Genomic DNA, 27,567 nt, shown 5'->3' with positions numbered 1-27,567 from the left:
TACAACTGAGAAAGGGTTTATTAGAATCATGATTTGAGGGCACAGTCCACACCGCAGGGAAGTCAGGGCGGCAAGCACTTGAAGCAGCTGGTCACATGACACCCACCATCAAGAGCAATGGATTAGTGCGTGCCTGATGGTGTTTAGCCTGCTCTCTCTCTCATTTGATCTAGGGCCCAACCGTGAAACGATGCCACCCACATTCAGAATGGTTCTTCTCACCTCAATGAAGAAAATCCTGCAGCCATGCCTGCAGGCCAGCCAAATCTAGAACATTCCTCATTGAATTTCCCTTCCTAGGAGACTTTACATGTTTCAAATGAACAATCCAAACTAACGATCACAGCTGGCATATTCTCCTACCTGGCCAGTCCCTCTAGACTCAGAAGAATGTAGTCAATGAGAGGTCACCTGAGTCTCAACCCTGGCAGCTGGAGGGTCTCACTATTCTCAGTTCACTTATTTCTTTCCTTTTCTTTGGCCTTGGTGGGTTTTTTTAAGACAGTCTCAGTATGTAGCCTTGGTTAGTCTGGAGCTATGTAGATCAGGGTGATCTCAAAATCAGAGATCACCTGTCTTTGCCTCTCCAGCAGTGGGTGGGCTCTTCTCGGCTCAGTTACATTTAACAGCAACATGAGACCTCTCAAGGACAAAACATTCAGAACCGTTCACGCTACACCATCTCCCCCTGGTGGCTGGTTTTGGAAATGGAAATTGGTTTGAACTACTGTGAAGAGCATTTCAAATGCTTTCCTTCAGTCCCTCCCTTTTTAGGGTGTGCAAGGGATTGAATCTAGGGCTTCACGTGTGCCACACACACATTGCTACTGCCCTGCACTCCCAGACCCACTCATATCTTTAAATCATTAAGGACTCAGATATTGACACACACAACCTGAGCCAACCGGACGAAGGACTTCAGCTGACGCAGAGGCCGCTGTGGCCCTCTACCTCCTGCCCTTCCTTCCCTGCCAGTCCAGCCTAACGATGGAGATGGACACTGCTCATCAGCGCTGCCTTTCCTGTTCCCTCTGCCCCTATCCACCTGCCAGAGCCGCAGGCGCAACAGCCATGGACCCTGGGCCACCGCCCGGCGTGGAGAAGCCCTAGGGACCTCTACCGTAGGTTCCGGTATCTCAGGGTGTCGGGCTGCACTGCCGATGCTCACTTAGAAACAGCAGAGGCAGCAACAGCCGCCCTCAACTGCAGGGCTCCAGATCTCCAGACACTGCGCAGCTTCCTGGCTCCTCCAGGAAGAAGGAGACACTCACCAGGATATCTAGAACAGGAAGCAGGTACAAGACATCAGGTTTACCGAGGCCCAGAAGCACAGCAGCGGTGTCTCTAACACCTCCAAAGAGGCAAGCTGCAGGCAGAGGAAGGCAGATGGGGAACGAATGGAAACCAGTACCTGGCACGAGGGTCTGGCATTCATCTTCGGAAATCTGGTCCCAGGCCTTGGGCAGTGCTTGGATGCTGGCCAAGTCTCCCCAGTGGATGGAGGAGAGGAGGTACTTTCTCTTCAGGTACCTTCCCAGAAGTTAAGGACTGCTCAGAAAAGAAAAGAAAGAAAAAAAGAAAGAAAAGAAAAAAGAAAAAGGCAATCTGCTGGAGAATCGTGGGAAGCTAAAAGTGGCAGCACAGCCACTGGTCGGTCACCTTCCCAGGTAGGCAGGGCTCACCCGTGCCAGGAGGACTGAGGAGCACTTGTACTAGAATACGATGCTACCAGGAAAGAGGACTCAGATCTCACAGGCTCAGGATGGACCTGAAGAGCAAAGTGACTTAAGAGACAGAACTCTGCGGCTGTTCTAGTCAGCTGTATCGGCCCACGCCTTTAACCCCAGCACTCAGGAGGCAGAGGCAGGCGGACCTCTGTGAGTTCAAGGCCAGCCTGGTCTACATAGTTCCAGGACAGCCAGGGCTAGGGAGAGAAACTAAAATGTAGCAAAAACAAAAACAAAACAAAAGCCTCAGTGGCAGCTGAGGTGGACACACCACTGGAGAAACAGAGAAACAGAGGCACAGGACGGAGGAAGCTTGGAGTGGACTCGGCACGGCAGGCCTCCCGTGTCCTGACATGAGAGCTGAAAGATGGCTGCAGCCAGAATAATAAAGGCAGCAATGGAGGAAAGGCGGGATTCTGAGCCTTAGCCCAGCAACAGAAGAGCTGACAACTCCCGGATGAACACAACCAGATCTGAGGTGACAGTCTGTGGTCCTTCACCACAGACAGCTCAAAGCAGACATCTGGAGACAGAGGAAAGCCTGCCAGGAGGGGATACGGGACTAAAAGTCCACGTCAGGGGCAGGCAAGACGGCTCACTGGGAAAAGTGCTTGCTGCCAAATCTGACCTTCATCCCGGGAGCCACATGGCGGAAGGAGAGAACTGATTCTGTCAAGTTCTCCTCTGACCTCTACATGAATGCTGTTAAGCATAGGCCTTGGCCACACTATTCTGCTTAAAGGCTTCTCAGAACTTTCATCTCAGAATAACAGCCAAAATCTTCAAGATCCTTCTCAAAAACCAAGGCCCCCTGACACCATGCCCTGCCCTCACCACATGGACCTCATGGCTATTTCCTAAATATACCAGGCATGCTCCCACCCAGGCCTTTTGCCTCGAAGTACCCTCTGCCCGGACCATTCTTCTCCCAAACATCCACGTGGCTCGTTCCTTCACTCTTTTAAATCTTTGCTCAAAGGTCATAACCATCACTGCCTCTTGGGTGCCTGCCTTGACACTATTAAAATCACAACTCCAAGCTGGGTGGTGGTGGCACACATCTTTAATCCTGGCACTCAGTAGGCAGTGACAGGCAGAGGCAGACAGATCTCCGAGACGGAGGCCAGGACAGCCAGGACTACACAGAGAAACCCTGTCTCCTGAAAAAAAAAAAAAAAAAAAAAAAAGACCACCCCACCTTCCTTCCTCGCCTTCCCGGCTTTACTCCTGGCACTCAGCACAGGTGACACTATATATTCCCCTCTCCTCATGCCCGCCTCTCAGCGCTTACAGCAGTGCCCAGCAGGCAACCTGTAAGAGATGACTATGAAAAACAGATGCAGGCAGAATCCACAGTTGGGCTCTAAAGAGAACTGCAGCAAACTATACAGCCTGCTGATCTTGTGAGATCTGAGTCAGCAAAGGCCTCTAGGAGCAGCTCTGGGCGGCCTGGACATAAGCACTCAAGGATATGAGCTTCGATAGTGTCTGTCAATGTCTTGCAACCACTCCAGCATGTCGGCCACAGAGGGGCTCACAACCGAGGGCCGCAGGACAGCATCCACGTCAAGCACAGTCGAATGCTGTTCGTAGGTCTGAAACACCTGCTCCACGTGCCTGCTGACGGTGTCACGGACCTTGAGGAGGGTGGATCTGTGGGAAAAGTGGAACGTTAGGCAGTATCATGGAAATGGGAGGAGGTAAGGCTTCTCTAAGCACTACTGGCATTTGGAGGTTTTTTTTAGAGGGCACTCAAACTCTCGGATACACTAGGAGAGTGGTCTACCACTGAGCTACACCCCAGTCCCACTTTGCAAATTCTTTTTAATTAATTAAGTATGGGGGAGGGTGCACACACGCCACAGCACATGTGGGGAAGTGGGGGGACTACTTTGTGGTGTCCATTCTGTCCTCCCACCTTTCCATGGGTTCTGGGGATTGAACTCAGGTCAGCAGGCTTGCATAGCCAGTACCTTACCCAATGAGCGCCCTTGACTGCCTTTGTATGGACAGTTCTGAATGACAGTGAGGGCTCAGGGCGCCTGGACTGCTAGGGAAAGCGAGTTGTTTCCCTGTGCATAAAGGCTCAGGACTACATATATAGCAAACACAGTCAGTGCATCAGTGAATGAATGGTCATTAGAGAGAGAACTACCACAATGTGGAGAAAGGGCTTCTGCACTGGTGGTGGTGGTGGCGGTAGTGGTTACACACAGAGAACCCTGTGTCATGGGGGTGGGGTGAGGGGGGTGATTTTGGCATTGCCTAGGTATTCTTCTTTTTCTCCCGCCCCCCACCCCCAGTCAGGGTGCTGGGACTAAAGGTATGGGCCACCTGCTGCCTAGTTATTACTCTAACGCTGACTATAAGGAACCCATCACCAAGAAAAGGGCTATAAGTTCCTAAGGACAAAGGATCCCCTAGCCCAGAACTCTGGTTCTAAAAAGCCCAACAATGACTTACAGTGTAAAAACAGGAAACAATTCCATAAGTCTATGAGTCTAGCTTATAGACTGTGACCAACAGTAAAAACACAAACAGAAAACAAAGTATCAATGTAACACCTGGGTTATTGCTTAGCAGGCTATTTCAGCTATACATGTATCCACCTGTGTGTAGAACAAACTGTAACAAACGTCTGACTCTGTTTCCTTGCTTCCAGATGTGTGAACAAGGTTAAGCAGAGGTGTGTAAGGTAATGGCCTCAGTTCTGGCACAACCACAGAAGGAGGCTACACTTTCTCTCTCCAGTCCCCTTCTTTTCTGCTTTTGTAATTTCTTTTCTTTATTTAGTTGGTTTGGGGTTATTTATATTTTTTTATTCATTTATTTTTATTTTATTTATTTATTTTTGAGACAGGGCTTCTCTGAGTCCTGGCCTTGAACTCAGAGATCTGCCTTCCTCTGCCTCCTGATTGCTTAGATTAAAGACATGTGGCCACCACACTCGACCTGTTTTTTTTTGTTGTTGTTGTTGTTATTATTTTTTTTTTTTTTTGAGACAGGGTTCCTCTGTGTAGCTTTGGAGCCTCTCCTGGAACTCGTTCTGTAGACCAGGCTGGCCTTGAACCCACAGAGATCCGCCTGCCTCTGCCTCCCCAGTGCTGGGATTAAAGGCATGTGCCACCACCACCTGGCTGTTTTTTTGTTTGTTTTTTCTTTTGAGACAAGGTCTTATAATGTAGCCCAAGCTGGCCTCAAACTCAGTGCCCTTCAACCTCAGTCCCCTGAATGACCACTCCCAGCTTGCTTTTGTAACTTTTGTACGCCCACCCTGACTGGGGCTGGGATGTCACGAAGCTTTAAGATATTCCGCCAAGAAAGGGGGCCGTGGAGCCTCTTACAGCTTCTCAGCGAGCTTGTCCAGGACAATGTCACCAGCCTCCAGCTGCTTGCGCCTCAGCCGCTCCTCTACGTCCGGGAAGGGCCGGAGGGCCGGCACGTCCTCAAACCGCAGACTCTGTGCGGCCTGCAGCTGCTCAGCCAGGCTGCTGAGCGAGGAGAGGAGGGGCGAGCAGTCCTGCAGAGTGCTCTGCCACAGGCCCTGCTGCTCCTCCACCACGGGGAAGCACCTCCGCAGGACCTCCTGCACAGCCACCAAAGGCTGGTCTTGAGCCATCTGCTGGGAAGACAAAACCAAGCGTCAGGGTACCAGAAGGGGAGGGCCTGGGACAAGGGTGAGTCGTTTCTCACCTCGTGGGGTGGCCAGCTTTTGGTCTTCAAATAGTCCTAAGGCAATATAGAAAGGTAGGGAGACTTTGGGGGGCGTGAAAAGGAACAGGTGCTCCTCATCCTGGAAGCAGGTTGATGACTCTGGTCAGCAGTGAAGTGAGAATTCCAACAGTACGATTTACCAGCTGCTTCAGGCCTTACTCCCTTCCCAGCTGTAAACCTTCGACCGTCTAGAAATCTCTCCAGAAATGCCATTTACATGGGAAGGACATGTACTGCCCCTTGTACAACCATAGGAGCTCCTGGCTTCACTTTCTATAATTCCACCCAAGGCATCTCAGAAGCCACCTCACTTACTTCTGTTATTAACCAAGAAGCAAGAGAAGGGAATAACAAGTTTTTCTTAGAAACCCTCTTGAGATGTATCTTGAAAGCCACACAATGTATCATGTAGTATACTAATGTTAAGACTATCAATTGCTGACTCTCCCTTGAGAAGTCCACACCCACTTGGCCATGTCTTACTTTCTGGGATTGTTTGAGCAGCCTGAAAGTGTCTTTTATTTTCTGCCTGGTGCCTCTCTCTTAATCCTTGTAGTTAAGCTTGTATTAAAAATAGCTTTGGGCTGGGCGCTGTGGTGTGCACCTTTAATCCTAGCACTGAGGAGACAAAAGACAGGCAGATCTCTTGAGTTTGAGGCAACCTAGTCTACATAGAGAGCTCCAGGCCAGCAAACGTTACATGGTGAGTCCCTACTCGTGCGTGTGTGTGTGTGTGTGTGTGTGTGTAACTCTGCTTCTTCTTTTTTTTTTTTTTTTTTTTCTTTTCGAGACAGGGTTCCTTTCTGTGTAGCTTTTTGCCCCTTTTCTGGATCTCGCTCTGTAGACCAGGCTGGCCTCGAACTCTCTCTGCTTCTTAAACTAGCTACTCCTGAATTATTTTCTTTTCTTTCTTTTTTTTTAAAAGATTTATTTATTTATTATGTATACAGAAGAGGGCACCAGATCTCACTACAGATGGTTGTGAGCCACCATGTGGGTGCTGGGAATTGAACTCAACACCTCTGGAAGAGCAGTCGGTGCTCTTAACCTCTGAGCCATCTCTCCAGCCCCTGAATTATTTTCAACGACAAAGCCACCAGCTGAGCTGAAGTCCCTTAAGCTTAGGGGAACTCCTCACGCTGCTCAGGGTGGCAGGGTAAAGCTGTCTATCTTGTCTTGTCGCCGCTGACACTCAAGAGTGGAGGTCCCGGCGGTCCTCTTACCAGCTCCCTCTGCAGAAGGACCCTTGCTTCTCACCTCAGGAAGCGGGTCCTGGAAGTCTTCGGAAGAGGTTTCTTCAGGACAGGGCAATCTGCTTTAGATTGCAAGTCCCTGTCTCTCCTCGATCCCCCGTTTCTGGAGCCAGAGTCTTGTCCGTTCTCTTTGAGATTGCCAGCCGTGTCCCTAAACCAGCAGGAAAACGTAAATCCTGGGTAGTTAAAGCTAAGTGGACACCAAGAAGCTCACGGTGCTTGGCACTGTCCGCACACGCTCAAAAGCGAACTCGACAGTCTGGTTCCACTTAGCTCGACTCGGAAGTCGCGGAAAGAAGACGTAGGCCGCAATGACTTCTGGGCATTGAAGTCCTTCATGAGGATTGGTTGCGGGATGGAGAAGAAGCGTTGTCGTGATTGGGCGTTGTGAGAACCGTCCTAAGACGGCGACTTGTTATTGGCTATCCTGTGTCCGTTAAGTTTGAATTGGGTGGCGGTTAGCGGAGGAGCAACCTGCCCGTCAGCCGGAGCTGCAGGGTTTCCTGCTTGTGTGTTCCGGAGCCTGCAGGTACGCGTCTGCAAACTTCGGGGTACCTAGACTTCAACGACTGAATTCCCGGTGCTCCGCGGTCGCTCACCCGCTCTTTCCCCGTCTCACCCGCTGTCCCGGCTGCTCGGTCCTTCGCTCGACGCAGCCCACACCCCGGCGCCATGGCTCCCAGGAAGGGCCGCACTCGCAGCACCAAGACCAACGCGCTGCGGAACCGCAAGCTCGCCTCCTTCCTGAAGGACTTCGACCGCGAGGGTAAGGGGCGGATTCGCGGGGGTCGTGAGTGTCGGGCGGGTTGGGGTGCGGGTGCGAGCCGTCGCACCCTTGTTGACACGGCATCCGTCGGCTTTCACCTCTTCGCAGTGCAAATTCGATCCAAGCAAATCGAGTCCGACAGACAGAACCTCCTCAAGGAGGTGGAAAACCTGTACAACATCGAGATCCTTCGGCTCCCCAAGGCGCTGCGCGAGATGAACTGGCTCGATTACTTTGGTAAGAGCTGCTAGCTTTTTTTCTGGTAGCCGACTAGGGCTTATCTTGAAAGCTTTGTGGAGGGACACGATCTTGAGGAGGTCTAACATAACCACCCGTGGGAAATTGACGCCTGTCATAACTTAGGAAAGAATAGCAGGCCCATAGAAAGGAAGCTGACATGGGTTACCCCTCAGATGAGCATTATTAGGCCAGCGCGTCTCACGTTCACAGCTCAGTGAGAGAGCATTAACAGACATATACCAGAGGTAGGTAGCTTGATGGGGGCTTTAAGGAAGAGAGCACCCTCAGGTCCGGAGGACAAAGCAAGCTTCTGATTCTTGAAGGCTTTCAGGGGTGTGGAAGGGGTGTTCCACACGGACATGACCAAGCCTAAGCTAGCCTGCCTGCTGATAGGCAAGGTCGCGGGCACTAGGTAGGACTATAAAGTTGTCCTGAGGCTTTACAGAGGAGGGAGAGAATTGCAAGGCCACACACAGCGCACGTTCTCGTCATCTCTCTGTCTGTCCAAGGAGAGAGTTGAGGAGGCATATCCATGTTTAGGGGAGAAAGAGAATGATTTGTGATCTGAATCCACCCTATTGCTCAGTCTCACCTGGGACTGTCATCCACCTGGGTAGGCAAACTTTTTCTCTTAATAGGCCAGGAAACAAATATTTTAGATTTCTGGAACTGGATTTCTGCTATAGTTCCAAAAGAGCCATGATGAATTTCATTTCTGGGCACACTGAAATGTCAATTTCACATAATTTTCACATATCAGGAAATACTGTGTATACTCACTTTTAAAAAATGAATGAATAGGCTGGGCGTTGGTGGCCCACGCCTTTAATCCCAGCATTTGGGAGGCAGAGCCAGGCGGATCTCTGAGTTCGAGGCCAGCCTGGGCTACCAAGTGAGCTCCAGGAAAGGCACAAAGCTACACAGAAACCCTGTCTCGAAAAAACAAAACAAAACCAACAAACAAAAAAGAATAAATTAAGAAAAAAAAATGATTTGGCTTCGTCAGAGGTGAATTAGAACAGTATCCTCAAACAGCTCTTTCTTGTGGAAATCGCCAGTTTAACAATGAGCAAGTCACTTATGAACTGCAAAGGCAGGAGTGTTTTTCTAATCAGAGAAAAAAATCCCAACCCATTTCCCACCACTTGTTAAACTTCAGTCCAACCTGGAGGCTCCTTTCTCTCCCATCCATTAGGTGGCTTCCACTTTCTCTGTTTTCCTCGTCACTAGTAACCACCAGTGTGTATCCTTCTTCCTGGGTAGAAGTGCATGTGTTGCTCACAAGAGCCATGATTCTTCTGACGTGCCTTATTAATCCATGTGTTCGTTCATTCATTTCTCCACAGTTGAGTGTCAGGCACTGTGCTAGGTACTAGAGATGCAGTAAGGGGTAAAACAGGCATCGTCCCCTCACTCGAAGCTTATAGGCTAGTGGAGAAGGGTCATTTAAAAACTCATATAGAAGCTGGGTGATGGTGACTCATGCCTTTAATCCCAGCACTCGGGAGGCAGAGGCAGATGGATCTCTGTGAATTCGGGGCCAGCCAGAGTGAATTCCAGGACAGCCAAGGCTACACAGAGAAATCCTGTCTTGAAAAAAATGTTTTTCATGTAGAATTAGAGTTTTAGATACTACAAAAAAGATAGGAGAAGTAGCCAGTAAGTACAGGTCAACCATGATAGTAAGCCAGTTCTGTTTTTGAGACAGGGTTCCTTTGTGGCCCTGGCTATCCTGGACTTCTCTTAGGTAGACCAAAGTGGCCTTGAACTCACAGAGATCCACCTACCTCTGCCTCCCGAATCCTGGGATTAAAGGTGTGCTCCACCATGCCGAACAGTAGATCAATTTTAGAAGGGCAAGATAAGGCTCAGAGATACTTTCCTCAGGCTCTCATATTACGGCAGCGTCTATTTGAGCCCCAGGTATTCTGTTTATAAGGCCCAGGATCTTAACTGTATACACAGTTCCATGGGGATTTCTAACAAGAGGAGCTACCCTAAGTTTTCATTCTACAAAGACCTTTTTAGTCTGCACATTTACTATGCCAGGTTTGTACCAGGACCAAGAGAGATTATCTCTGGAATTCAGCTCAGGCAGGAGTAGACACCTAAGTAGCTTTAGTAGCTTTTGAGTAATTAGCTATATACTATTTACGTATGTATTTACAGTTTGAAGCAGTCATTATAATAGAAACATTAATAGTTTGAGTGTGGCGTTTGAGCTGAATTTTAAAGAACAAATAGAAATTTGTAGGGTAGGGAAGTGAACTGAGCAGAAGAAATACTAAGTATCAAAGCACTGAGCCATGGGGACAGCTGCACTTGGGAAACAACAGGAGCTTTGAGGACACAGAAAGTCGAGTAACTAGCTACACCAGGGAGGAGTCTAACAGAAAGACTGATTGTGAAAGGCAGTGCTAGACCAAAGGCTTCATTGATCCAGTTTGAGAAAGATAATTGATAATTTGATTCATCATTCAAACCTCGTAGTAACTAAATATGATGTTCTTTTTAAAGCCCTTGGCGGAAACAAGCAGGCCCTGGAAGAGGCAGCAACCGTAAGTGAACCCGTCCTGTTTTTGAGTTGGTTGGTTTCTAAGTTTAATTCTGTCATAAAATCCTACTGTTGGGTGTGTACTGTAGAAAAGGCTTCATCAGAGGACATTATCTGCGTCATGGGTGAAGTCCAACTAGATCTCAGTCCTTAAAAGGAGTGTGCTGTGTGACACTCCCCTCTCCTGTGAGTTCCTCATCTTGGGTTGCAAGCAACCATTCGTCAGAAATATTCAGAAAAGAATAGATTGCATCCACACTGCCTATGTACATACTTACTCTCTAAGTGCCATGCAGGAGGCCGTGGAAGTATACAGCAGGTGACAACTAGTATTTAACAGGTCAACCCACCAGGTAGGGAGCCCCACTTGGCAAAGCTGTGGAGTCACTGACTGTAAATGACCGGTTGCTCCTGTCTGTAATTTTTCTCATGTGCCACTTCCTTTCTTCCCTAATAACAGCTATGGTTATTTTCCCCACTGCTTGTGTGTTTATCTCGTAAAAATATTCCATCTTTGGGCACACATGCTGCTGTGGATGGTCAGGAAGATGATTTCTACTTAAGCTGTATATTTCTAATAATATTAGAATATTTTTCGTAACTGATGCAGGAGAGAATAGTATTTTCAGTCACAAAGACAGCTAATTTTAGACTCCAGAACATACTCAAAGCAAACTGGCTGCTCCTGGAGACAAATACACAAGGATGAATTCCCAGGTGTTTATCCTGATTCAAGGTCAGATGTGAAGCAACTGTTTACTTTCTGTCTGAGAACCCTAACAATAGGCTAAGTGCTTGGCCAAGCGTTACTGGCTGGCCAGTTGATGTGACCTTCCTAGCCTGAGAGAAACTGTGTGATTCCTTAAGTGTATCAGTTTGGCTCTGTCTCTAATTGTTTACTCAAGAAATGCTGTGTGACCCTTAAAATGTAACCTATAATTGTCCAGAGTTTGACTGTGAGAGAGAAGGAATGAGAGAGTCAGAATGTGGGTGCGGTGTGCAGAGGGAGGCTGAGGAAAGAGAATGAGTAACTAGGTAGGATAAAGAGCAAGAGAGGTTTTCAGAAAGATTCTGAGATGTAGGTATGTAAAGAGAGATACATAGCTGTATGTTAAGAGATGTAGATGTGTGGAGACAGATTTCCAGAGAAAGATTTTTAAGATGAAGTAAAAGAGAAAGTTACCAGGTAGGCGGATCTCTGTGAGTTCAAGGCCAGCCTGGTCTACAGAGTAAGTTCCAGGATAGCCAGAACTGCTTCACAGAGAAACCCTGTCTCGAAACCACCACCACCCCCTCCCACCCCCCACCTCTGCCAAAAAAAAAAAAAGAGAGAGAGAGAGAGAGAGAGAGAGAGAGAAAGTTAGCATCAGAAAGTGTGTGTTTCCTTATTTACCTGTCAGATAGATGGAAACTTCTTTCTAAATACCCTCAGATTAAAAAAAAAAAAAAGAGTTTGCCTAATGTCGGACTACTCTGAGGTCTTCTATTCACAACCCTGGAGCAGTTCTGGGGAGCTGGCCTCCTCCAGACTGTGTTGTGTTTTGACTTGTTTAGAGAGAGTTTAAAATATATAGTAACACATGTTTACGTTATATGCAAATACTATTCCATTTTATTTACCTTTTGATTTCCCGAGACAGTCTCACCCAGGCTGGCCTAGAAGTTGTGGTCTTCCTGTTGACCTCTCCAGTCCCTTTTCTCTGCCCTCTTAGAATTTCCTGAGACTACAGAAATAAGACGATCTTATATCAGCATATTTGGCCTTTAACCTGTACAGCTCCATGGTCACAGTGGTGAGAGTCCTTTGCTGGTCATAACAAGCACCTTTCCACCTTGCCCGATTTGTGTTAATGAAGTGACATGGAGAGTCCTCAGACAACACTGGATGGGGTCCTGTTGCCAGGGAACTCAACTGTACGCCCAGAGGATTGGAGCTAAGAGCACCTCCTCCTGTGGAAGGAAGGGCTAAAAGTAAGCTGGTCACCGATGACCAACAATCAGTCATACCTGCACACTTCCATACACTCAAACAAACAGGGTTTGGGAGCTGCCAGGGTGGGGACGGGCACAGCAGAAGGGCATGGGAGTCCATGGCCTCTCCCAACACCTTGCCGTGACGTGTGGTAGGGAAGTTTGTGTTTTTCCTTTCCCTCTGAGAGGTGAATAATGTTAGTCTATGAAATAAACCGGTAATGGTCAGATTAGTTTATAAACATATCAATGTAGATCAACAAGGGAGCTCATGGGCAGTGGGGGTGGGGCTTAAAGTAAGGGCTTAAAAACAAGAACTTGAGCCAGGAGGCAGTGGCGCACGCCTTTATTCCCCAGCACATGGGAGGCAGAGGCAGGTAGATCTCTGAGTTCAAGGCCAGCCTGGTCTACAGAGTGATTTCTAGGACAGGCACCAAAACTACAGAGAGAAACCCTGTCTTGAAAAACCAAAACAACAGCAACAACAACAATAGGAACTTGAGACTGTTGGAGGGACAGAGGTGAATGCAAACTGTGAGAGGTTAGAAAAACATCACAAAGATTGTCCTGTTACACAAGCAGTCTCCTAGAAAGCCATCTGGCCAACCTCTGGCTCGGCCAGGTGTTAGCCTTGCAGTCTTTGCCCATACAAAGATTTTCTTAGGCAGTTGGGGACCTCTGGTGGAAAGGCTCTGCCTGCCTCTGCTGTTTGCTAATGCAGAGTGTCGAGTTGTCAGCAAGGAAGGGCTTCTCAGAGGCAGCCTGTGTCCACCCATAGAGGTCTAGTAACCAACTCAGAATGTGCCAGAGAAGTGTATTTGGGAGGGGACGTTTTACTCCCACAGTCTCTTTCTCTATACCCTTTGTAATAATTTTTATCATAAACTGCCAAATGTAGGGCCGGCAAAATGTTTCAGCAGGTAAAGATACCTCAACTGACAACTTGGCTTAGATACTGGAGTCCACATGGTGGAAGGAGAGAATTGATCAAGTTGTCCTCTGACCACATGAGGGCTTAGACACATGCACATGCACATCAGTACATGAAGTATACTTAATGTATACTTAATGAAGTATACATAATGTTTCTCTGGGTTGAGAGCAGCTCTAGGCTACACAGTTGTAGGGACCCCTATTTGTAGCCAATAGATCAGAATCATAGGTAGAGAAACATAGGACTGTTAGGTGGGTAGGAGGGCAAGTTTCCCAGGATCTGATGCTATTCTCAGATAGATAGTATTGAATTAGTAGTGTCCATCCTAGGATCCTGGCTTGGTTTGGGGGAAAGCCCACACAGTTGGTTACAGCCATGTTCCATATTGTGCAGAGTATCATAGCAGAGGGTGGATTTGTTGATCCTAAATCATCACAGGGAGTCTGGTCCATTTTGACAGCTTCCTTGTCCTTTACCCTGAAGTTTGCGGGGGAGGTGGAGAGCCTAGAGCTTAAGTTCCTTTAACTCTTTTAGGCTCAGCTGATCATGGTGGCACATGCCCTCAATCCCAGCATTTGGGGGTAGAGGCAGGAGAATCTCTTGAGTTCGAGGCCAGCCTGGTCTACAGAGCAAGTTCCAGGACAGCCAGGGCTACACAGAGAAACCCTGTCTCGGAAAAACAAAAACAAAAAAATCTATTAGGCTGTGACCTAGCCTAGGAAACTGGGAAACATAGAGATTGTTCATATGCCACACTGCTGAAGACTCAGTCACTTCCTGAAGACTCAGAAACTCAGTACACCATAGCACTTTTCATATCTTTTCCTAGTATCACTCCCAAGACTGAAGGCAGCATGGTGGGAGGCAAAAATGAAGGATTTATTTCTTCAGACACCAGCCACATCTGTGATGGCCAGCAGCCATGTTACTAGTAGCAACCATGTTGGACAGCACAGCAGTAGAATGTTTCTGTCATTGCAGAAAGTTCTGTTGGACACAGTTGGGAGCTAGTCCAGCATTGGCCTTCACAGAGTCCCTAGGCATGATAAAATCATGTATAAACAGTGCGTGCACACACTCGCCTGTTTTCTTGGGGAGAAAGTTTATCATAATTTGTTTGAGTTCATCAAAATTGGAGTCTTGGATTGAAAGTTTACAGTGACTTAAGGGTTCACAGTCTCCCTGAGTAGCTGGTGTTCATCAGCTTCAGAAGTTAAAGAGAACAGGAGCCAGTGTTGAAGGTTGATGGGTATGTGCTGCAGGAGGGTGGAGACAAGCAAGCAAACCAGAAGCCAGGACAGCAGTCTTAGTCCACGCTCTCTTGTTATAATAAGTTCCCATGATTCATTTCACTCATCCCCTGCAGAAACCCAGATTTAATGTTTCAAAACATTCTAGCTGAATCATGCTCATTAGCTAATATGTCTCTCATTTTAAATTAGATATGTAGAACTGCAAATAAACCTTCTGATGTAATGTGGGAGATCCAACATTACCACACCAAATTGAAAGAATTCCAATTTAGCTTTGATTTGAAATCTAGGGAAGAAATGATACTTTGGCCCCAAAGCTTCTAACTAGGTTTATTGGTGCTCCCAAGACCACTGTATAGCCAAGCTTACCTTGAACATGTTGATCCTCCTGCCTCAGCCTCTCAGACACTGCAGTTACAGGTTTGGTGATTCCCTAAGATGACTCCCAGGACTCAGCATCTAGTCACACAGGTGGCAGTGACCTTTCACAAGAATACAAAGCAGGATGAGCAGGTGAAATAGTGCGTGTGTCAAAGTTCAGAGGAAGCCAAGGGTAGCATGGTGGCTCACACTTTTAATCCAAGCACTCAGGACGCAGCGTAGGTGGATCTCTGGAGATCAGGGGCAGCCTAGTCTACATAGTGAATTCTAGGACAGTTGGGGCTACGTAGAGTGACCCTGTCTTTACAAAACCAAACCAGAGGAAGCCAAGTCTAAGCTTCCAGGAGTCCCCTTCCAGTGGAGTCGCAGGACAAACTTAATTCCATGTACGTGAACGTTTTCTTAGCAGAAAAGCTCACTTAAGACTCCATATAGATTTTTATGAGGGCATCCTCTGCCTAGAAAAGCAGGTGTTGATAACATGTAAACTATATTTATTTGCACTAAGTTTAAGCACAGAGAGCCATTGTTAGCAGGAATAAGGAATCCTGAAATCCTTGTTCTCAGAAGCTAGCCAAGGTCCAACCTCATAGTTAGGCCTGTAGTGTTAACTGTTGCACTGTGTCTATAGCCTGCCACTAGTAGTGAGTTCAAAGTTGGCATGGTAGACATCACTAATCTGTTAGAGAACTGTGTCTTGCTGAGTGTAGACAGCCTCAGAATTCTCCTAATCACTTTCTGCACTCCCTACCAACCCACCATCAATCCTGTGCCAGTCCATGCTTCATGGGACTTCAGTGTCCATGAAGAAAGGACTGACTACGAACCCAGTCTCCTCTTGGCTGTGTAGGAAGACCCTGTCTCAAACAAACCAACATCATAAATATGCAAGCAAAACTGAAAAGTGTTTTCTCACATTCTGAAAAAGTGTGTGTGTGTGTGTGTGTGTGTGTGTGTGTGTGTATACAAACATACATACATGTGTATATGGACAGAACCAAATCAATAAGCTCTCTTTCTTTTTTAATTTATTTAATTTTATTTTATTTGTATTTGTGTAAAGGTGTCAGATCTCCTAGAAATGGAGTTACAGACAGTTGTGAGCTGTCATGTGGGTGCTGGGAATTGAACCTGGGTCCTCTGGAAGAGCAGCCAGTGTTCCTAACCCCTGAGCCATCTCTCCAGCCCAAATAAACTCTTTTCTAAACAAATGAAGAAATAATTATGGTTTGCCTCTGAGGAATGACAGGAGAGGCAAAGAAACAGAACCAGGGGCCGGGCGTTGGTGGCGCACGCCTTTAATCCCAGCACTCGGGAGGCAGAGCCAGGCGAATCTCTGTGAGTTCGAGGCCAGCCTGGGCTACCAAGTGAGCTCCAGGAAAGGTGCAAAGCTACACAGAGAAACCCTGTCTCAAAAAAAAAAAACCAAAAGGAAAAAAAAAAAAAAAAAAAAAGAAAGAAAGAAAGAAAGAAAGAAACAGAACCAGGAAAGAACACATAGCCAGAAGTAAGTTATTGGCAAGGTCCTAGGTCTTGAGTTGTGTGGTAGGTTTATAATTAGTTTGTACTTGGATTTGCTGTTTCTATACACACTGGACTAAGCCTGTGCTTTTTGACTGTTTGTCACAGGCTGATATAGACATCACAGAAATAAACAAGTTAACAGCTGAAGCTATTCAGACACCTTTGAAATCTGTCAAAAGTGAGTACTTTTCTTTTGTATAATTTTATTTGTATGTGTATGTTTATGGTATATGTGAGTATGTGTGGAGGCAGATGCTGACATTGGGTGTTAATGTCACTTTATTGACGTAGGGTCTCTTACTGAAGACAGAGCTTGCCTCTTCAGCCAGCTAGCCTGCTTACCACATGCCCTCTCTCTACCCCCTGAGGGCTGGGATTACAGATGGGATTTTCCTGGGTTCTGGGTGTCTGAACTCCATGCTTGTTTGCCTGGTTTCCATTGATCCATCTCCCAAGACCTTTAGTAATTATAGTCAGAGTCTGTGTGCTATGCAAGAGAGCCTGGAACTGGCTATCCTCCTACTTCAGTGCTGGGATTAGAGGCATGCTGGCGCCAGCACGCCTGATGTGAGTGCATTAACAGCCCCTCGGGACAGAGAACTGAGGTCCAGACCAGGCCTCATTGGCATGCCTCGCTCTGCTGAGACTATCTGGCCTGTGGTTTTGTGAGTATAAAAACTTCATTTGTGAAAGGAGGTTATTGGGAGGTGGTGGTGCATGCTTTTAATCCCAGCACTTGGGAGGCAGAGACAGGTAGTACACTGAAAAACTAACAAAAGAAAAAAAAAAAAGTGTGTGTGTGTGTGTGTGTGTGTGTGTGTGTGTGTGTGTGTGTGTGCTGGAAACCAGGCCTCAGTGCCTGGTCACTTTCTCCAGAAGTATTTCTCTCTGGCATCATTAGCAGGACTGAAAATAATCGCAAAGAAACACCTCAGCATTTAAGTTCAGTGATCTGTCTGTGCAGAATCATCTCACATTTATTTGGGAATGGGCTGGTGTGTGCTATAACTTACAGTAATTGGTTTTCTTCTACTAGGGATTCAACTCAGGTCATGAGGCTTGGTGGCAGCACCCATTGAACCATCTTGCCAGCTCAGAAGCAGTTTTTTGGGAAGCCAAACTATAACTAATGAGCCTGGAATCAGGTTGGGTAGATTAAGGCACAGACCTTTTAAAAAAATAAAAAAGAACTGGACCACATGCCACTGTCACTAATCCTGGTGAGGGTTAGACCTTACTGTGGCCTGTATGTTGAGGCTGCTCTCCAGGGGTGTTTGACAGTCACCTGAACCAGAACCGTTGTTAATTCTGACAGAGCTTCCACCACACCTGCCTTGTAGACAGTGAAGAAAGCATGAGGTGTTTGCCCCCTGCCTACAGGATGGAATTGGGCTAGAGTTCCTGGCCGCAGCATGTTCAGTCTGTCAGGTCCCTCTATATCTTTTCGTTTGTTGGTTGGTTTAGGTGTTTTGTTTTTAAGATGGAGTTTGCCTACACAGCCCTTGCTATCCTGGAACTTCTCTGTGTAGATAGACCAGGCTGGACTTGAACTGGCAGAGATCTGCCTGCCTCTGCCTCCCAAGTGCTGTGGTTAGAAGTGTGCACCACCCAAAAAAAAAAAAAAAAGAAAAAAGTGTACCATCATGCCTCTACTATCATATGTTTAGATAATATCACTTTTTCTTTGAGTTCCCTAAGTTTTGCTTACTTAATAGTTAGTGGGTGGAACTGAACACACCAGGCCCATCATCAATCAGCAATTAACAAGTGTTCTTATAAACAACCCTTTGACCTCTCAGCTTCAGCTAAAGGGAAGCTATTAAATGAATAACAAACTGAGCAGTACTGGGGAGAGGGAGGCAGGTGAATCTATATGTTTGAGGCCAGCGTGGTCTACAGAACAAGTTCCAGGACAGCTAGGGCTACTCAGAAAAACCCTGTCTTGGGAAACACACCACACACACATACACACACACACACACACACACACACACACACAGAGGAAGAGAAAAGAAAAAGAAAACCATCCATGGTGGCACATACCTGTCATCCCAGTACTTGGGAGGTGGAGGCAGAGCTATCAGTAGTTCAAGCTCAGCCTCAGTAACAGAGTGAGTATGAGGCCAGCCTGGGTTACCTGAGACTGTCTCAAAGAACACACATACCACACACAATTATTTTATGTATCAAGGTCATGGCTAATAAGGGCTAGAGTGGTTTAGTCTGATCTCTCCCACCACCATGACTAAATACCTGAATTTTCTCTGTAACCCCTGCTCAGGATTTTCTAGCTCCTAGCTTGTATTTATTTAGCAAATTTGTTTTGTTCTGTTGGTTTGGTTTGGTTTTTGGTTTTTTGAGACAGGGTTTCTCTGTGTAGTTTTGGTGCCTATCCTGGAACTCATTCTCTAGACCAGGCTGGCCTCAAACGCACAGAGATCCTCCTGGCTCTGCCTCCCCAGTGCTGGGATTAAAGGCGTGTACCACTGTCACCCAACTTTGGTGGTTTTTGTTGTTGTTGTTTTGTTTTTTGTTTTTAAAGATTTATTTCTTTTGTGTGTTTGAGTGTTTTGTCTGCATGTATGTATGTGCATCACATGCATGTCTGGTGCCTGAGGAAGTCAGAAGGGGCATCAGCTGCTCTGGAACTGGATGGAGCTCAGATCATTGTGAACCGCTACTTTAGTTCTGGGAACCGAATTTGAGTCCTATACAGGAACATCAAGTGCTTTTAAGCATTGAGCCATCTCTGTAGCCCTCCAGGAAATCTTTTTTAAAAAGAGGTTTTAAACAAAGAAAACAATCAGAGTGGTTTAAAAAAAAAAAGTAAAAAAAAAACACTATGTAGTGCTACTGTAGGACCAGCCCAGCATTCTGATTAAGACAGATTTGGGCTAAGAGTGATGGCATGCACCTGTAATCCCAGCACTTGGGAGGTTAAAGCATGAGAATTCCAAGTTTGAGGCCAGCTTGGGTTAAAAATGAATATGAAACCTGCCTAGGTTATGTAGCAAGACCCTATCTCAAAAACAAATGAGAAAACTACCAAAAAAACAATAATAACAACAAAACAACAGATGAGTATGAGACCTGGTGCTGCCACTTACTAGTCCAGATGGCTTTAGTAAAGACTCACCAGTTGCCTTATCTATAACAGGGTGTCCCCACTTGACAAGGTTATAAGACTTGAAACAGGTACTCTGTATAAGAATGGGTGTGCAGGGTTGTTGCTTCTGTATCCGCAAACCCTAGAATTGTGCCTGTAGTTGTTATCTGTGGAATGAATGAACATAAGGCCGATTGGACAGTTATAAAAACTACTAGTAATAGCCAGATGGTAGTGGCACACACCTTTAATCCCAGCACTTGGGAGGCAGAGGCAGGTGGATCTCTGTGAGTCTGAGGCCAGCCTGGTCTACAGAGTGAGTTCCAGGACAGCCAACACTACACAGAGAAAACCTGTCTCAAAAACAACTTCTACCACTCCAAAAAAACTACTAGTTATCACATTGCTATTTGTAAATAACATTATTATTATAGTTACCTTAGGAAGAACAAGGAGTACAAGGGATGTTTAAGATGAATGATTCCAGCAGAAATAACCAATTCTCATATCCAAGGGGCTCTTACATGGAAGGCAGTGCTATGGACCCGCCCCTGAGCTGGACAGGTTTCGACCGAAGTAACTCTTAAGACTGTTTGTTACAGAGCGGAAGGTAATCCAGGTGGATGAAGCGATAATGGAAGAAGAAGAAGAAGAAAAGAACCATAAGACTCTTCGATCTGCAAGAGTAAGTAGGAATTCAGGTTAGGGAGTTACACAAAGACAGAAAGACTTGGGATAAGAGAGATGGTTCTGCACTTTAGAGCACTGGCTGCTCTTGAGGACCCTAGTACAATTCCTAGTGCCCGTGGAGGCTCACTGCTGTGTGTAACTCCAGTTTCAGGGGATCTGACACTTTCTTCTGGCCTCCATGGCTCCCAGGCACACTTGTGGCACACATACATACATGCAGGCAAAACACCTGAACAAATAAATTTTTTTTAAAAGATTTATTTATTTATTATGTATACAGAAGAGGGCACCAGATCTCATTAGGTGGTTGTGAGCCACCATGTGGGTGCTGGGAATTGAACTCAGGACCTCTGGAAGAGCAGTCAGTGCTCTTAACCTCTGAGCCATCTCTCCAGCCCATAATTTTTTTTAATGTGGAATACAGTGTTGCTCTGGCCGAGTTCACAGACAGAGAAGATTGCACTTTATGTGTCAAATAGCACACAAGTCACTGTAGATACAAGTGTAAAGTGTGTGGATCAGGAAGAGGAGGGAGGAGGAAGCTGTGGGACACGCCCAGCCAATCCTCTCAGAAGAAGCTTCACTAGCTGAAGAAGAAAGGGACAAGAGTTCAGGACAGGTGAGGAAAGTCTGTCTGAGGAGCAGGACGAGGTTTGGTGTGGCTGGGATAGAAGCTGTGAGAGTAATGGAGGAAAGGAGAGACCAGATAACGGATGCCCGTATACCAAGCTTGAGTTTCCATTCTGTCAGCGAGGCACTAGAAGAGCTGTATGAGCTGTCGTTATTTCAGAACTACTCAGAATGAATGGGAGAGGGAAAAGGAAGGCCAGGGGCATAGTTAGGATAACCTGAAGTGTAGTGCCTGTTTAAAAAGAAGTAGGCATTTTTCTGGGGTGAGTGTTAGCAAGAAAAAGTGAGGTAACTGATCCAAGCTAGTGGGAGCTCATGGTCTCGGGACTGACAGCTGGGGAGCCTGCATGGGACCACACTAGGCCCTCTAAGGTGGGTGACAGTTGCATTGCCTGATGTGTTTGTGGGTCCCCTGGCAATGAGGCCAGGACTCATCCCAGGCACACGAACTGGCTCTTTACCCTATGGTGCAATGCCTTACTCAGCCGTGATGCAGGCGGGATGGGCTTGGGCTTGTCCAAACTTGGTGTGCCAGCCTGTGTTCACTCCCCAAGGGAGGCCTTACTGCCTATGAGGAGGGGATGGAGATGGGATGGGGGAGTGGGGGGTGAAGGGGAGGGAAGGGGAACAGGGGTTAGTATATAAAATGAAAAAAAATTTTGGTTTTTCAAGACAGGGTTTCTCTGTATAGCCTTGAGCCTTTCCTGGAACTCGCTTTGGAGACCAGGCTGGCCTCGAATTCACAGAGATCCGCCTGGCTCTGCCTCCCAAGTGCTGGGATTAAAGGCGTGCGCCACCACCGCCTGGCAAATTTTTTTTTAATTAAAAAAAAAAAAGCGAAAGAAAGAAAAGCTGGCCAGAAACAAGCCAAGCTAAGGCTGGGCATTTATAAGTTAAAAAGAAAAAAAGAAAGAAAGAAAAAAGAAAAAGTGAGCTTGGTTGGCCTAAGAAAGGAGAAACCAGAGATTGTAGATGCTTTCTAGACTAGACAGTGGCCATCCAGTGACGGTAGGACCCCTGAAAAGGCAGAGCCTCTGGTTAAGGCTCCGGGGAGCACCTGCCAATTGCATGCCCTGCTGAGTTAAGTACTTTTCAGGATGTGTAGACAGGATTCCAGCCTAGAGCTCAGCAGGGTGGAGAGACTCTGGGACCCTGGGTCTTTATATGTTCATCCCAGGTGAGAAGACTGTGCTGGAGCAAGCAGAGGGAGCTGCTGCTGTGCACTAGAGGGGGGTAGAAGTGAGATCCTCAGAATACTCCTCCCACGGGTGGCCGGGAAGGGAGACAGTGGGGTCGGAAGGACAGTGGGAGACAAGCCAACCTGACCAGCCCATCAGTGAGCTCCAAGTTCAGTGAGAGGGCCTGTCTCACACAGTAAGGGGAGGAACACTAGGGGGAAACACCCAGCATCCATCTCTGGACTCCCCGTGTACACTCATGTCAGAGTGCACACATACGCGCATGTGTATACATGCAAGATTTCCCTTCAGTCTTGGCCCGTGTCTTCTATCTCAAGTCCTCAAGTTGTACGTATTTTAATCACTGAATTCTCTGCAGTAACCCTTGTGTGTTTGGTCTCGTTTTTGAGACAGCCTCACTGTGTAGCCCAGGTTGGCCTTGAACTCACTGTCCTCCTGCCTCAGCCTCTCAGGTGCTGGGATTACCAGCATGTGCCACTGTGCTCAACTGTGATAAACCTTCCTGTGTTGAGTTTTACTTTTCCTTTCAAAAGCTGGTTCTCCTTCCCCTCTGTTTTTATCTTTCTTTTCTCCTTTGCTAGGCTCTGTGTGACTTCAGGTTTGTTTGATTGTACTTGTAGGTCAAAAGATGCCCTCCATCCAGGAAGAGAACCCAGTCCGTACAAGGAAGAGGCAGGAGCAAAAGGTGGTGGTTTTCTGAGATAGATGTGCTGTTTTGCTTTTGGTGGGGAAGTCCGTTCATCATGGTAGAAACAGAAGCAGAGGGAGCCCTGGGGGATGAGGCATAGCAGCTGGAACCACCTGATGTGGGCATGGGGAATGTGGGCCTCCGGACAGCAGGAAGTGCTCTTAGCCATAGAACCACCTCTCCAGCCCCATAGTTTCTTGAAATGCCCTCTGGTCCTGCTTAGACTCTCCATGGGCTCAAATGGATCATGCTGACTCTACTGTAAACCCTTTGAGGGGAAGGGAAACAACTTACGAAATTAGGCCCTAAACTGCCTGTCTCTGAAGGGCAGATCATGTGCCCAGAGAGAACCAGGCTCATGGTCCTCAGGCTCTTCCACCTGGCTGGGAAGTCCAATGCTGCCACAGGCTGCCCGGGTTCAGCCTCTCTGCTCCTCACTACTGTGTGATCTCGGGGAAGTTCTTTACTATGATGACCATCTGTGGCTGTAAATGGATACAAATTGCTCCCCTCCCAGGCAACTCAGAGGGTTCCATAACGTGATGGGGGCAGGGCTGCATCTGGCATGACCATTGCCTCTGTAGCTACTGCCATCCTTGCACCTGTGACTTGACACCCCTCGTGGCTGTTTCTTCCCTGCAGGGTAAGCAATGATTTTGTGACACCAGCCATGAGCAGGCTGGAGCCATCTCTGGTGAAACCAACCCCAGGCGTGACACCTAGGTTTGATTCCAGGTAAGTACCAAGAGCAGCCGGTGGATTGGGTGGAGCCCAGCTGTGAACAGTATAGGTAATGGCTCCTGAATCTCTGGTGAGACACCTCAGAGCACAGTTGAGCTTCCTACCATTGGCCCTCCCCTGACACTGCTTTCAACTCCTTTCCTGATGAGAGGGAGAGAGCATTGGCCTGTGATGACTGGAAGGCCTGTGCTTTTTGCCTTCTCTGATTCTGGTCAGATGGTATTGGAAGCCGAGTAGTTGCTTATTCCTGTACCCTTGGAAAGAAGAAAATTGATAGCACCTTTCCTGAAGCCAATATAACAAGACTGTTTACAGCAGAAGCTAATACCTGCCCTGGGGGCTGGCTGATGAGGCAGGAAACCTGTGTCGACACAGTTAAGGCAGAGTGATGGTAGCGTGCACTGGTAATCGCGGCCCTCGAGAGTTGGAGGCAGGAAGATCAGTTCAAGGTCACCCTTGGCCACATAGCCAGTTTGAGGCCAACCTGGGCTACATGAGACGAAATGAGAATAGTGTGTGCTCCAAGGGAGGAGCCTCCCAGTCACAGCAGTTCTCCCAGGCTGCTTCCCAGATGTACTGCGGCTACTGTTGCTCTTGGACATAGAGGAAAATAGGGAATTAAGACCAATAGCTGCAGCCGGGCGGTGGTGGCACACGCCTTTAATCCCAGCACTCAGGAGTCAGAGGCAGGTGAATCTCTGAGTTCAAGGCCATCTTAGTCTACAAAGTGAGTTCCAGGACAGGTTCCAAAAGCTACACAGAGAAGCTCTGTCTTGAAAAACCTAAATAAATAAGTAAATAAATAAATACTAATAGCTTCTAGGGAGTAGGACAGGAAAGGGCTATCTCGGATGAGGAAGACTTCCCACTTTTTTATTATTTATTTTTGGTTTTTCAAGGCAGGGTTTCTGTAAAGCCCTGGCTGACCTAGAGCTAGCTCTGTAGACCAGGCTGGCCTTGAAATCACAGAGAATCACCTAGCGACTTTCCATTTCAATTCCTGCTCCACTATTTGCGACATCTACTTACCTCCATTTTGGAGGAAATACATACTGAAGTTCTGTGTAGAGAAGGATGCCTTGGGGATTAGTGTGATGTTGTCTCGGAATCCCCCTCCCTTGACCCTGGAGAGGTCCTCGGGGTGGAAGTACTGAGCTGCGTTTGGACGCACAGGAACCCGTGTGCTTCTGGTTCTGTGGGTGAGTGGGAAATTACGGAGCTTTGGCCCTCAGTTTGCATGGGTGTGAGCTGACTTTTGCTGGATGTATGTTTGATAATTGTAGCCTCCTTTCTCCAGCTGTGTTTAGTCATTACAGCTTGAAAAATGTTTTCCCTAAATTTAGAATTTGCCTTCTTAGAAGCGTGTGATTTGAAAACTACAGCTTGAGACCAGATGGGGTTGGAAGGGCTTGTTGTGAGGGTGTCATTATTCAGTCTGCCAAGCCGTCTTCACTGAGTTCTCCTCTTTTAGGGTTTTCAAGACCCCAGGCCTGCGCACTCCAGCAGCCAGGGAGCAGATTTACAACATCTCCATCAACGGCAGCCCTCTCGCTGACAGCAAAGAGATCTCCCTCACTGTGCCCGTGGGAGGTGGTGCGGTAAGTGGCATCCTGGGAAACCAGGCCCCGTGTGCTGCACAGCCCAGAAGCCTCTTTCCCCTGAGTGGCTCCCCACGCCTACGTCAGAGACCCTGAAGAGTCCCTTCAGTGGGCGGATCCTAGTCACCACACTGCCTCAGCACTCAGGACCTGGTGTTCTCTCCCAGGGTCGTGGCCCAGCTGGGAGGACCCATGCCCAACTCTGGGTTCCGCTGCGTGTACAGTAATGGCTGTTAGAGGGAGCGCAGAGGAAGGCACACTGGGGTAGGGCCGTGTACCTCCAGAGTCTTGAGAGATTCTGAAGCAGGCTGGCCTGGTTCTCAGTTCTGCAGAGTGCGTTACCAGCCTGCATGAGGGGAGGGCGTCTGGTCTCACATTTGGTCTGTGTGGCATTGTACTGTGTGACCCAGCCAGGGGTCCACTGATAGCATTGATGGCCTCGTTGTCTCCTGAGGTCTAACATACTGGTACTCTCCGCCTGCATTATCATCTCTCCATCCTAGCTGTCTTCTGTCACCACATGCAGAATATCAAGGGGACCCTGGGTTCACTGGCTGCTGCCAGAGGTTCCAATCTGGAAGGACATGCCATCTAACCCTTTCTCCCTCCATGCAGAGTTTGCGGTTATTGGCCAGTGACTTGCAGAAGGTTGATATTGCTCAGCTGAATCCAGAGGCCATAGGAAACATTAAGAAGCTCTCGGTGAGTCCTGGGTTCGTCTCCACATGGAGGAGCTTGCCCTTTGCACTGGCCTTTGTGGGGCTTTGCAGAGCACTGCCCAGCTCTTACTTTACTGTTCCCTGTCAACACTGTTCCATTTTCTATCTTAGTTCAATTCTCAAGAGGAATAGCCCGCCTACAGCCCAGTCAGCCGTGCTTGGGTGTGGGCGGGAGCTTGGGGTACAGGCATGGCTGCTAGAGGCCCATCCTTGTGTACATCAGGAAGGAGACAAGCCTTGAGCTGGGGTCCTAAATATGTACTAAGGTCTCATAGACATCTGTGACAGTCATCCCCCAGCATCAGTGTCTCTCTTAAGAAATGACTCTCCAGTTAGTCTCTGATTAGTTTACAGTACAAATGAAGAACAAAAGGAAGAGTCGCTGAGACCTAGGCTCGGGAAGCTGGAGAACTGCCTCAGTGATTAGGTGCGCTTGCTCTTGCAGAGGACCCAGGTTTAGCTCCCAGCAAACATGGCAGCCTGTAACTCCAGTTCCTGGAGATCCAGTGCCCTCTTCTGGCCTCTGTAGACATTAGACACATTCACACACAGAAAAGAAAAATAAATCAGTCTTGCCGGGCTGTGGTGGTGCATGCCTTTCTTTATTCCCAGCAGAGGCAGGCGGATCTCTGTCAGTTCAAGGCCAGCCTGGGCTACAGAGCGAGTTCCAGGACAGCCAGGGCTACACAGAGAAACCCTGTCTCGAAAAACAAAACAAAACAAAAATCAGTCTTTAAAAACAATCCTGTGCTTGGGTAGACTAAGCTGACTGTGTGGCATGCCTGGCATGTCTTAAAATGACCTCTCCCTCTCCTCTCTAGAGCCGCCTTGCCCAGATCTGCAACAGCATACGGACCGGCAAATGAGAAGGCGGCAGTGGCGGCGGCGGCGGCGGGGCAGCAGAGGTGGCGACAGAGCGCACATCTGTCCTCTTCCCCCAGTCTGTGGGACGCTGGGTGGAGAGTTTCACTTGCTGACACGTGGGACGGTGCTTCTGTCTGTCTGTCTGTCTGTCTGAGAGCTCCAGTGTCTTGCTGTACACCTCTAGTTGTTTGGATCGGGAACACAGGCCTAGTCAAGGGCTCTGTGTGCCTGGTGCAGAGTGACCGTGAGCCGTCTGTGGCTTGAGGTCCCCCAGCCTGTAGACTGCTTGGGCCTTGTCCTGGAGGGTTCACGAGCAGGGCCGTGTGACTCGTGCTCTGCAGGGAGCGGTGGGGCCCTGTGCTCCCGCAGGTGCCGTTGCACAGCTCTCTGGTAGTCAGTCTGTTGTTATTTCAGTCCTCTAGTTTTTCTACTGCTGAGGTTTTCATGCACGTTGTTTTCTGAGCAGTGGCATTTCGGCCGACTTGTCCTACTGCAAGATTGCTGTTTTCAATAAATCTTGGTTTGCTTTGGTTTTTACATCAGTCCTCAGCCTGCCTGTTGTCTCCAGCTGTGATGCAGTCACGCCACAGCTCCTGGAGTGGGCATCCCTGGACAGCTGCCTTCTCAGGAGTGGGGAAACCTTTCCTATGGGCAAAAGCACTGACCTCCAGAAGGGACTCCAAGATCCAGGGCTGTGGTAGCGCAGGCTAGCTGCGTTCCCCACACTTTGTCCCAGGAGCTAAGGAAGATGAACCGGAAGACATCAGAGTAAACCAGTGTGGGGCTTGGCCAAGAGGGACAGGGCACCGACCTAATGCTTCTTGCATTTCACAGTCCTGAGACTCACTTCACAATCCTGGGACTCAGGCAGGGCTCTGCTTCCTCCAGCTCCCCACACTGATGGGCTGCATGGAATGCTGGTAGCAGAGGACTCTGGGAAAGAACTGGGGGCATTGCTGGGTGTGCCCTCTATAGAGAAGAAGCCTCTGGTCACTGGGCTTGCTGGGTGTGCCCT

At 47.9% G+C, this 27,567-nt stretch overlaps 2 protein-coding genes across 2 annotated transcripts; one reads left to right on the top strand and one right to left on the bottom strand.

Moving 5' to 3' along the window:
- Nucleotides 1-7,157, bottom strand: Airim (AFG2 interacting ribosome maturation factor). The gene is given in 5 exon segments (XM_076565049.1): nt 1-1,279; nt 1,412-1,530; nt 3,183-3,380; nt 5,072-5,346; nt 6,699-7,157. Coding segments are annotated over 4 exon segments (672 nt in total). The 5' UTR covers nt 6,699-7,157; the 3' UTR covers nt 1-1,199.
- Nucleotides 7,129-27,089, top strand: Cdca8 (cell division cycle associated 8). The gene is made up of 10 exons (XM_006980053.4): nt 7,129-7,460; nt 7,569-7,697; nt 10,218-10,258; nt 16,423-16,495; nt 20,026-20,108; nt 22,563-22,627; nt 23,273-23,365; nt 24,843-24,969; nt 25,585-25,671; nt 26,510-27,089. Exons 1-10 carry the CDS (start codon nt 7,367-7,369, stop codon nt 26,552-26,554), a joined length of 837 nt encoding a protein of 278 aa, XP_006980115.3. The 5' UTR covers nt 7,129-7,366; the 3' UTR covers nt 26,555-27,089.
- The last annotated feature ends 478 nt before the right edge of the window (nt 27,090-27,567 follow it).

Source organism: Peromyscus maniculatus, chromosome 2 (genome assembly GCF_049852395.1).
Source record: "Peromyscus maniculatus bairdii isolate BWxNUB_F1_BW_parent chromosome 2, HU_Pman_BW_mat_3.1, whole genome shotgun sequence".
Classification (NCBI taxonomy): domain Eukaryota; kingdom Metazoa; phylum Chordata; class Mammalia; order Rodentia; family Cricetidae; genus Peromyscus; species Peromyscus maniculatus.
This window is presented reverse-complemented; position numbering and strand designations above follow the sequence as displayed.